At 36.7% G+C, this 12,186-nt stretch overlaps 2 protein-coding genes across 2 annotated transcripts in view; both read right to left on the bottom strand.

Annotated features, from left to right (window-relative positions):
- LOC584773 (cleavage and polyadenylation specificity factor subunit 1) overlaps positions 1-2,117 on the bottom strand; it is a 25,855-nt gene extending 23,738 nt beyond the window's left edge. The window contains exons 1-3 of the mRNA XM_030979623.1: positions 2,086-2,117; positions 1,748-1,802; positions 794-891 (exon numbers count right to left, since the gene is read on the bottom strand). Of these exons, the coding sequence (XP_030835483.1) occupies positions 794-891; positions 1,748-1,778 (129 nt within the window). The 5' untranslated portion in view covers positions 1,779-1,802; positions 2,086-2,117. The remainder of the gene's footprint in view (positions 1-793; positions 892-1,747; positions 1,803-2,085) is intronic.
- Positions 2,062-12,186, bottom strand: LOC764687 (cleavage and polyadenylation specificity factor subunit 1). The gene is made up of 12 exons (XM_030980147.1): positions 12,082-12,186; positions 9,839-10,067; positions 9,113-9,243; positions 8,417-8,497; positions 7,673-7,824; positions 6,310-6,459; positions 5,505-5,644; positions 4,820-4,930; positions 3,795-3,888; positions 3,238-3,325; positions 2,776-2,875; positions 2,062-2,114 (listed from the first exon to the last, which is right to left on the bottom strand). The coding sequence occupies exons 2-12, from the start codon at positions 9,999-10,001 to the stop codon at positions 2,062-2,064; spliced, it is 1,263 nt and encodes a 420-aa protein (XP_030836007.1). The 5' UTR covers positions 10,002-10,067; positions 12,082-12,186.

The raw sequence follows: 12,186 nt of genomic DNA, 5'->3' as shown, positions 1-12,186 counted from the left end.
GATTTTAACAATTCTCATTATATATGTATGATTATTTTGTTTTTATGTTTTAGTGTAAGTTTTTATTATTCAGGACCAGGATGTAAACCAGTCCTTTCTGATCTTGTTATCCTGATGAATTATGTTCAAATAAATAAATAAATTCTCATTTTCTAAATTAATCAGTTTTTCCTCCTCAAATTGGCAACAATTAATCTGATTTTCCACTCCTTCATGTGAAAGAAATTTCAAAATTTAACAAAGAATTGCCAATTTGAATATAGACTCCAATGATGTTACAATTTAATTGCTCTTTTTCTAGAATGGCACAACGTACTGCATTGGAAATACACTAGAAATTCCCTGATTTTTGTTCTTTCTGCTCATGTGTAATGTGTAATTCCTAGCATTCTGGATAATAATAAAAATAATAATAATATTTTTTTCTTATTAAGCTCTTTTACAGAACTTGATCAGCTCCAAATTCACCAAAAATTTGATGGCAAAAACCCAAATTATGTATTCTTTTATCAATATTTGTCTTCAAACACATTTTTGGGGGGAAATGTTTGCAGAAGTATGCCTTAAATGACATCTTCTTTAACATTATGATACAACTCAAATGAAATTTTGTCATTGAATTTTTTTAGAGGGCCTTTAACCACTTTATGCCAAGGGCAACAAAACATCAAGAGGAACGAGAAAAACTGACTAAGTTCATGAAAATGTATCTTACAAAATTATTATTGTAATACATGTTTGTAACCTTTGCAACATTGCCTACATTAACACATAGATAGGTTGAAAGACATACCTCAAAGGAGTAAGATGTGAGTTGTGTCCCTGTCTTCTGAACCTGTTTCCCGTACACCTCCAGCTCATCCGGGTCATCTAAGAACTTGGTGTCGGACGCTAAAAAGGGGACAAGAAAAATACAGACGTATGCTGAATATTTAATACTGATTAACAATTCTTCATATTACATGTAGTTGCATATTCACAAACATAACTTCTCTTTCTCAATTTTTTCGGTAAAACTACCATATCAATTTTTAAATGACTTATGGCTATACATTTTGAATTCTAAAACACATATTAGTATTATAGAGACTGAACACAAGGTTTTCAAATCACTGATGACACATGAAAGTGTTTTTTAAATTTGTATTACTATTGATGAATATCTCCATCTAATAGCCTTATAGTATTACTTATATTTGTGAAGGAAAAGCTTATCTTTTGAGCAAATTAAGCCAAGTCAGAAATGTAAATCATACATAACATACTGTAAAATGTACGTTGAAGGCATTGTTTAACAAGGTTTCCAGTTTTACCAATTTGAGATGCATGGTCCTAGGTGTTATCAGTGTCTGTGCTATGATGTAATATTGAAGCCCTACAAAACTTGTGCTTCAAGAAAGTAAAAATCTTTGAGTGACCGGTTTTACCATCCTTATTTAATTTTTCCCAATAGAGTAAGACTTAGTGTTATAAAAAACTGTTGGGAAAACAGTTTTTGAAATTTTGAATTCCAATCATAAATATATTGATAATCAAACATGCGATTGGCTTGTAAAAGTCAAGGGATTCCGGACGGACTGACCTAAAGGTTTATAATTATCATTGCAGCATGAGCCAAATCCAGGATTTTGTTTAGAATCTGAGGCAAAGATAGTCAATCCCTTTAACAAAACAATATTCATGAAGGAAAAGAAGAAAAGATGAGAAGAAGAAGTAGGAGAGATAGAGAGAAAGCAAACAATCTTACCCATCCAATCACTTGCATCATCACTTCTCATCTTCTTGGTTGGAGGTTCTTCACCCTATATAACAAAAATATTTCAAAAAATGTCATAAATCATCCGCTGAGATTTAGAAGAGCATGAAATCTGTGCTAATATATTATACAATCCTTTAGACTGAAATATGGAACAATGTAAAACTATAAACACAGAGTAGTAACAACAACAACAAAACAAAGTTTTAAACAAGTTTTAAAAAAACGAAAAAGATTCAACATCATTAGCTATGTAAACACAGTCCTAAGGCTCTTCTGCCTCCCGACATGTACTACATAAATTCTCAAAAGTAACTTATTTCTCTTACCGGTTTCGGTTCCTCAGTTTTCGATGCATCTGAAAGACAAAATACAGAAGGACAATTTAATGCATAATATGTAACACAAGTCAACACAAAATCAGGTCATTTTTTCAAAACATTATCATGATCCACTTGTGGAACTAACATGCATGACTGATCAAAACTTGTATTCCCAGCTATGTACAGATTATGCACTTGTATGACTAGTTGATATACCACTATCCTGCAGTTTAGTGCATAAATAACTAGATGGAACTTTGACTGCGAGCAGTCGAAAATGATGGCTCCACCATAGAGCAATTTCACAAACCAAAACAGAAGAAATTTTTCAAATTCAAGTTTAATTGTAATCCATTAACAAGTTCTCAGAATATCGTGATTACAAGCTATTTTTCATAAACATGTATGACCCTTTTATCTTTTACCTCATGACTCTAAAATATAAGCAGTTCATTGGCTTTGCAAGATGAGTTTGATGGTAATCTGTCCATTTCTTGAGATAACGCGATCATGAGAACGGGCATATGAAAGACAACCCGAAAACATAATGCCTCCGGCTACTTTGTAACGGAGGCATAAAAATAAAAATGAATTAAAAAGAAATATGCACACAAGCAACAACAAAAAATTCCATGGAAACAATACCAAACAAACAAGGATAATATAACCCCAAAATGGAAATTAAATAGTACTGACCTGTTGGACTGGTTTCTGATACTTTCTCGGTGTATTTCAATAATAGAGAGTTACCCAGACGTGAACCTAAGAAGAGGAACCCGTCTCCCATGGGGCATATCTGAAATGACAAAAACATCATCAAATATGACATTGTCAATGCAAATGTGACAAATAAGGATACTATTTAAATTCTATTCATTATACAGTGAAACCTGTCTATAAAGACCACCCAAGGGAGGCAAGAAAAGTGGTCTTTATAGGCAGGTGGTCTCTATGTACAGGTTCCTTTAGTACATGTTTCAATGGGAAACTATTTTCAAGGGAAACAAAGAAGTGTGGTCTTTGTAGACAGGTGGTCTAGTGACCGTGCAATTATGAGGCACCAACATTTCATATTAAGCCACAAGATTATTATTTTTATGACACACCATATACGTATAGGGTGTGTCATAAAATAATAATGTAGGTAGGTTTACTTACGCATGTTGTGAGCACACTGGCGGCAGCCTTATCAAGATGAAACCCTCGAACACTCCTCATCCCATCGACAAGAAGAGTCAAGACATATCTGAAAACAGAAACAGAAATATAACAATATGGACATGAATGCAAAATATATGAAAACATAAAATTATAATGATAGTGACAGTGGCACCAAAGGAAGAAAATAATGCATAAATCACTGACAAGTGACATTATCTATAGTCTTGAGCATGTTTTGTGACAGGTGAATAGGGAAAAGGCATTATGCTATGATCTATGTAGGAGATGTATCTATAAAATGCATTATAAAACATTCACACATTCAAATTTGGATTCATTATGATAAACACATGAACTTCTCATTACGGACTACATCATATGGGCGAAGAGAAAGAGGGAGACCAGCCAAAACAAACGTTCCAGAAGACACTGGACCAGCAGTTGAAGACCTAAGGAATGCCATGTCAGTCAGGAAGACCTGGTCTATCGTGTCCCGAGAAACTGGAAGGACTTGGCTAAAATAAAGTATCATGAATGAGATTAAAAGAACTTACATCTCTCCATCTTTGAGGGACAGCGCCAGTCTATCATAGGAGATGAACGTTGCCTGGGTGCAGTCCATTGATAGCTTCACTCCTTCTTGGGTTTCTGTACAGAGTACAAACAATATATATAGAGTTAGATTTCAGATTTCAGATTTCAGATTTTATTTCCGTTTCAAAACAAACAAAATATAAACAGACATAATATAATACAGTCAAATATAATATAAACAAAGTAAATTCAGTATTATGTAGAACAAAATTTAGTTGATAAGAAATATTGGGAAAAAACAGTACTGAACAATAGGAAAAAAAAATGACCTTGATGAAGTAATTCAAAACGGAGGGGCTTGCTAAAAAAGCAGAGCTTGTATGAGGCAATTCCAAAAGGAGCTAAATACATTTTCGTAACTTCAGAGAAAAAATAAATTGTTTACCAGTTTTTGTACAGGTGTCTATGGAAAAGTGATATTAGAAGGTGCATTTTTTCTTAATTGCTCCAAAAATTTAAGTAAATTATTTGTTGAAAGACAGGTACTTAAGTGGATAATGTTCTGATATCAATAACTCAATTTTAATCAAAAGTGGATTTAGCTCATTTTAGAATCAAGCTCTTTGTATATTCGCATCATCATCATCTCTGTGGGCCTCAGTGTACAAACATCATCAACCTCACACAGAATACTGCACTCTGAAAGTCAAAAATCCTATTCTTCCCAGGAAGCCTAACATTAAAAGCTATTGTCCTAAATCTCCTAATGGTGGACTGATGAATATTGAAAAGTCAGTATGAGTCACGAGAGCTGAGGTATTTGTTTTCAGTTAATCGTGACTGTTCCATGGACCAGTGATGGCCTGGTTGTAGAGTCACTGCCTGTCAAGCAATGGATGTCAGATTCAAATCCCACTGGTTCCAAGATTTTTTCTGACTTTTTTTTAATTACAAGACTGAGCTGGTGATCATGTGCAAATCAGATAATTCTTTCAAAGAATAAGGTCATTTTTTTTTAGAAATCAAAGATATTTCTAGGACTTACTTAGGGGGAAAGCAGTACTCCAGTCTGTGAGTGAGTTGAGAGAGACACCATACGGTGGAATACTCTGATTCAGATAGAGGAGAGAGTTTACCGCCAAGATCAAAACACCACCTGAAAAGACAGAAGAGAAACAAAGAAATCATTATTAAGAAGTTAAGTGGTGCTCCAGTACGTGCCTGAGCTCAGAGACACACCATACACAGGGTTTCATATTTACTTTTTTATAGGAGGTTCAAATAGAATTTTCTGAGTATGTTGTAGAAATTTGCAGGGTCCAAAGTCAGATGTAATGCCTTAAACTGCAACAATTTTTATTTAAGGGAAATTATAGACAAGCGAACGTGTTAATTTTAGAGAGCTGACACTTTCACCACTCTGTGCTTGCAGAACCATGTCAATTGGGTCCATTTTGTGATGTTAATGTGCTGTTTCGTATCTACAAAATATGACTTATGAACAGTACCGTCACAGATATTTGACCGACAGCGAAACAAGGGTGAACGCATTTAAGAATTCGGCTACGAACGATGAGCTCGTCAATGAGCATGCTCACTGCTTAAAAAATGACCGCATACATAGCAGTCCACTAGTGAACATGCAAATCAAAAAGTCCCTAATTGCCCATATACAACCATTCCTCTCTGATAATTACCCTTTATAGATCACAAGGAGTTGAAATATTTACCAATGGGCTTTGGAACAGCTTGGACCTGCATGCAATCGTAGGGTAGACTGCTCTGAGACCAGATGATAGGATGGACCTTCTGGGCCATGTTGAGGGACAGGGCCACTATGGAACAGGTATCCTGTCTCACTGCTACACGCCTGTTGAGAAAGAGTGATGAAAAATGATTACCGGCCTTTGTATTAGGTTGTTTACATTTTAGCTAGTCTAAACAACCTTTGAAGCTGACCAGGGTTGATATTTAAAATCACTGAAACCAACATTCTGGATCTGACTATCATAATCAGGCCTTTATTACCTTTTGTCTATATTAAACAGTAACCTATTACCTAGAGCGACCAGGTGGTCCCTGTATTAGGCATATGGGACTCTAACAATTCAGTTGTCATCGGGTTGATGTTGATAGAGATGTACCACCAGTCCAGTTGTTGAGGGTGGAAAAGGGGGTGGAGGGGGGGGGGGGGGGGGGGGGTGTGACCGTGGTCTTGTTTGGTAGCTGAAATGTGAATTAACAAGGCCAAGGATTAGAGGGAGGGTGAGCTAAGGGAATCTTATCATTTTCTTTATGCATTTCCTTCCCCCCCCCCCACCTCCTTTCTTTCTCTTCCCCATCCCTTTTTTGACATTCAACTTGGGGTTCAAGCACCCCTTGTGCCTTTTTGCATAGTGTTGATGCCTGGCTGTTTTTATGATGATGGTCCCCTATGGAAATCACTTTTTGCTGTAAGGGTGCTCCACCCCACGAGAGGAAAAATAAATGAATGAATGAATGAAAGAAAAACGGTTACATTACAGACATGCTTACCCTGCCCAAGTGCGGAGTGGTTCATAGAGGATGAGTAATGTAGGCTCATAGTACCCGTGCAGGAACTGAATATCTAGAACGTTACAAATCGGATCGTCCATTTCATTCAGCCTGATCACGTAGCTGGGCATCAGGGCTCCGCGTCGAGTACTGTCAGGTTCACAAAATGAAACAAGATACATACATGACCCAAGTTTGGCAAGAATCCACCAATCAGTTCTTGAGATATAACGCAATCACGAGCTATTTTTGCATACATAATGAGCCCTGTGACCCCCAAATCTAATCAGTTCATTGGCTCTGCAAAATATATACATTAATGACCCAAGTTTAGCGAGAATCCATCAATCGGTTTTCGAGATAACGCTATCACGAGAACGGGACGTACGTACGGAAAACCCGAGAACATAATGCCTCCCGTTACTTTGTAACGGAGGCATACAAAATGGACAATAAAAACAAAATTTAAGCACATTGACAAGGTAACTTCTATTTTAAATCTCATAAATTCACAAAATTTACTCATTGGTTCATTTTAATTAGGCAAATGTTTTTCAAACATAAATTTTGAATTTTATTGAACATTATGTGAACTGGACTATTGATTGATTAATATCACATTTGGAAATACAATGATTGCAGTGTGATAATCTTTCAGGCCATAAACATTATAGTTTAAACTGAAGAAGAGGATACTCTTTACCTTCACCTTTACAATTACAAGAATTGAATATATTACTAAAGTTGCGAAAGTGCAGGAAAGTAAAGAAAACAGAAGAAAAAAAAGTTTAGAAGTTTCTTAAGAAACAGTGTTAAGTCACATACAAAATAGTTAACTAAAATAACCATGTATTTCAATGGGATGCCCGAGAACTTGTACTTATATGGTAAAATTGGTAACATGATAGAGTGTCCAGGGGGTGTTTCACAAAGACCAAGACCATCTTTAAGTTGGACTTATCTATGGCAGGCCATTCATGCCACTAGTTGCTCTCGCAATTATGATCTTCAGATAATATTTTTCCCTTCAATAACGAATTATCAACAAATGTAAATTCTGTAGAATTGTGACCATGATTTGTATGTCCCTTGAGAAGCAAATGCCAGTAAATGGTGAGAGCAAAAAGTGGCACGAACAACCTGCCATAGTTAAGTCCACCTTTTAAAGTGGATCTTAGTCTTTGTGAAATACCCACTGGGGGCCCTTTCTCAAAACCGTCATAAGTCTAACTTCTAAAACATCCCATTGAAACGTGTTATAGAATTAACACACCTTCGTATGGGATGTCCATTAGTTAGACGTTAGACTTATGACGGTTTCGAGAAACTGGCCCTGGTTTCCAGCAGCACAGCAATGGTTTACCTTGCACTCATAGACTTATCAAGGTCTTCCACCAAGCCGTCTCTACGGAATGGAAGGACCACAAGCTTGGAGCCATAGGTTAGCATGATGGCACATCGATGGTCAGGGTCCACTTTCACCACGGGGTGGAAAATGTTACGATAAACTCCCTCCTGGAAATAAATTAAATTATTTGAATGCACGATAAGGTTAATGTTGGATAGGGCCTGAACACTGTGAGAACAATATTCTAATATTATTGTACATGTACTCATTAAAAGAGGATACAAAGAACGAGCATACTACAAAGCTGTCCTTCCGAGCAGCATTCCCTAAAAATTTTAAGGAAAATCATTGGGAAATAAATGCATATACTGGTATGTATTGGTGCAAAATTAAATTTGATATTGAAGATTGGATATGTAGTTGTACTGTATAAGATTAAAGAAAAATGTAAGAAATAGAAAGAATTAACTCTCTGCGAGTAGATTACAAGTGCGTATCAAAGAATGTGAGAAAGGAAAAGGGAGGAGGAAGGAATAGTTGTTTTTTTTTTAAAATCTCTCGACATGATTTCTTTCCCTCTAGAAAAGGACTTAAAAAATATATTCCCCAAGACATTTAGTTCCAAAAGACTCTTGGGAAAGGAAGGATATCCACCCAATACAAGTTTTCATTTATTAAAAAGGTGGGGGCAGCTCTTCTGCCGGCTACCCCACCATTCACTTCTGAGGTCATCAATTATTTTCTGATTGATTTACTCACCTTGGTTTCATCTTCTTCAAAGTAATGCATAGAGAGCGTCTTCAGATCATGCATGTTAGGATCATACTCGACAATGGATACCTGAAAAAGGAAATAAACAGAACATTGAATACAATTGCTCACCGTATTCCAATTTTTTTTCTGGCAAGAAATACTAGATCACAATGTATTGCAAAAACTTGCAACTTTATTATTCTTGGTTCAATTTATTCTTTGTTTACAATGGTTTGATTTGTTTTGATATTGTTTTGTTTCAAAATAATATAGAGCAACTGCTACTTTTCTATGACAGATCTCCTCATAGCCATTCAAATTCAAATTCAATTATTTTATAAGCTTATAATAGTTACCGTAACATGTATGTCATTGCATACTTTCATAATGCAAAAATTGCTTTGATCCTCCAAAATGACAACTCTGGAATAGGGCGAGAAGATATTTCACTCAGTTGGGACCAAGAATAAATAATAATATTTCGCTTTTATATAGCGCTTTATACATCGACAATGTCTCTAAGCGCTTTACAAATATATTATTAACCCGGTCATCAGATTCAGGCTTGCCCGCACACGATGTATACACATTTGCCACTCCCTGGGGAGCATTCCAGCCAGGCACATTTTTAAAGACAGTTATAAACAGATTCCTGCCAAGAAGTCTGATTTCAGTTGGCTGAGGAATGATCAGCGTCCTCACCTTAGCATTCATGAAGCTGAGAAGAAGAGCGTCCCGTCCTGACCCTGTCACCTGAGCGCTCTGCATAGACATCACCTTGCCGAAGATGTGGAACGTGGCAGCCTCCTCCAGCTTATTCTTGGGTTTAGAATCTAAAGAAGAGTACATGAAAGTGGAAATCAGCTTTAAACTTTTCTCAAACAAGTTTCTATTTCCATGTGAAAAATACCCCCTTCTTTACCATTCTTTCCCAATCTACGAAGGATTTCATTAAAAAAATCCTATTACATATTCCGGCCCTCCCCCCCCCCCCCCCCAAAAAAAAAAAAATAGAGATAACTATGAAAATCACAATCAGAAAATTCTATCATAAGCTAGTCAAATGAGGTGTATACACTTATGGAATGGCAAGAATTGGCAATGGTAATGATATTGTACATAAATCATCATCATCATAAATAAATAAATAAATAAATCATCATCATTATGGTATAAGACAGATGTATGAGCCCACCAATGTTTGTGTTCATCTTCTGAATTTATGTTGTATTTAGGGCCATTGTTGACAAATGAAAATGGGAGCTATATTAATGTTGTTTTCTAGCAGACTCTTACCTTTGTCTGTGGGCTTATTGGAGTCTACAGTGATCAGGGAGCTATATTTTGGAGCTATATTAACATAGAATAAGTGCTGGTAATGGCCGTAGTGGTAGTTATTTCTTCGTTTGTTTCGTAGCAAACTCTCACCTTTGTCTGTGGGCTTGTTGGAGTCGACAGTGATCATGGAATAGACGGTGAGCTCCGAGCCCTTTGCCACCACCAGGTTCTGCTGGTCCGGGGAGAAGAAATGACAGTAGACGCAGTGCTCCACCCCAGTAGGGGGGTGGATCTCACGGTAGAAGGCATACATCTTGACCGATCACTCTTGAACGATCACTCTTCTTCAGGTAGGAGTTGCCTCTGTTCCCTCAGGTTCCTTGGTTAAAATGGTTTAAAGGGAGATCGTTGTCAGTTTCCATGTGCAGAAGGTTATCATTCGCTGACACCAGACTTGCTGGAAATACCATTGATGGGTGTACAAGTCTCGCACACAGCAAACCTGTATTCCCGTCAAGAAATACCCCTAGTCTCTCAGAGAGTCTTCAGGTAAGTGAAGTGTCAAATAATGACTTTACCATATGAGGCGATGGGTGAAAAATCGAGAGCCTTGCATAAGGCTGGATTGAAATAAAACTGAAGTGAAAGCTAATCCTGGTGATTGACAACACCTGTTACTGGGTAAACACACGACCGGTGTAGAATTCCTCGCGTCTTTTATGTAAAAATCTGTAAATTAAACAATTTTCACTTGCTTGTTTTTGGTTGAGTTGTATGGAGGTTAATCAAAGAACTTACACCATATTCCCATCACATGATGAGCATTTTATTCAACGCATTTCAATTTCAACACAATTGAGAGAAAAAAGCATGTGAAATGAAAGTGATGGATTCACAATTTTTATACAAAATAAAAAGACATGTCAAAAGTCTGAAGACTGACATTGTCATAACTCATATTTATCGTAAAATACGCCCCCAAAAAGAAACAAGCTTTAAAAATACACATTGACAAATTCACATCATAGTTTAATAAATCATTTTAAAAAATGTGACAACATCATTAAAAAGATAATATTATATAGCAATTATCATAAAGAATTATATATCTGATAATTGATAATTTTATTTATTCTTGTCCACAAAAATGTATCTTCCACCTAGCATTTACAACTACTATAGACCTAATACAAATTTGAAACAGAAGGAAATACAACAGAAACATATTAACACACAAATGAAAAAAAGAGAATAGGAAAAAACAAATCGTAGGCGTAGAAGCCTTATGCCCGGGTATTGGACCAACTTCTAGTAAGCTCTTCGTGAAACTGTTTAGTAAGGTCAGAGACATCTCCGTAGTTGGCGGATAGAGTTATAACTGTCTTGTTGTTGGTGTCGAGAAATGGGCCCCAGGCATGCAAGTCAGGCAGACATCAAACAAAAGTCAACAGTAGGGGCGCTGGTCCGAGAATGAGGATCGTCCTCATAAACGCGGATATCCTCATAAATGCAGACAAAATGCGTCCTCACAAACAAAGATCGTCTGCATTTTCGCGGACGTTTTCAGTTCCGTTCAGTTCAGTTCATTTTATTCAAAACCATACAAAGCATGATATAATCTGTTACATAAAAAAGAGACTGGTAATAGTACATCAATCAACATATTTTAACTTAATTGCATCATTGCGGGTTACCCAACCACCCGCTAGCAATGCCAAATTTGGATTTCCTAGGGGAAAATAACCCTAGTTGACCGTCTACTTTTATGGGTTGTCCGTCTTCTCAAGGATTTGTTGCTCATAATGTGAAGGTCTCTGACTCTGTACAAAGCCAATGTAAAATGCATTAAAGAAAATCATCCAGGAATCCGCTTTTTGCATCGCCAATGTGCCGATCAAAAATATGGAACATCTGCTTTTTTGCAGACGATCCTTGTTTTTGAGGACGCATTGGTCCTCGTTAACAAAGACGATCTTCGTTTATGAAGACGATCCTTATTCTCGGACCAGCGCCCCTACTGCCACTGGTCAAAAGTTACAATTACAAAGTCATTTCATTACAACAAACTTCTTGACTGCATGCCTGGTTGCTAAGTCAGATTACCTGGTACGCAAGTCAGGCAGACATCAAACAAAAGCTACAAAGTCAATTCATTATCATAATTGTGTGTTGTTTAATCAGAATCGCGCAGCTCAGTTACGCTTTTGCGCAGATTTGGGCACTCTATTAATCTAACCATACATACAAAACTATACGTGGGACCTGCAATCATTTCAGTGTCCATTCAAAGTCGCATACAGAGCTCCATACGTTATTATACCATTCACTCATACCAGGGTCGAAACTTTTCATTGTAATCATTTACTGAAAATATTTAAATGCATGAAAATTACCTGATTTATCACCTTCGTGGTCCTTTGAAGACCAGAACCAGAGAAAGAGAACACGCTTTGCTTGACGCCACGCCTAGTCTTTACTTCAGTCGTACTTGTTGTTTG

This window comes from Strongylocentrotus purpuratus, unplaced genomic scaffold (assembly GCF_000002235.5).
Source record: "Strongylocentrotus purpuratus isolate Spur 01 unplaced genomic scaffold, Spur_5.0 spur5_scaffold_10, whole genome shotgun sequence".
Classification (NCBI taxonomy): Eukaryota; Metazoa; Echinodermata; class Echinoidea; order Camarodonta; family Strongylocentrotidae; genus Strongylocentrotus; species Strongylocentrotus purpuratus.
The sequence above is the reverse complement of the archived record's forward strand: the minus strand, read 5'-3'. Positions and strand labels throughout refer to the sequence as shown.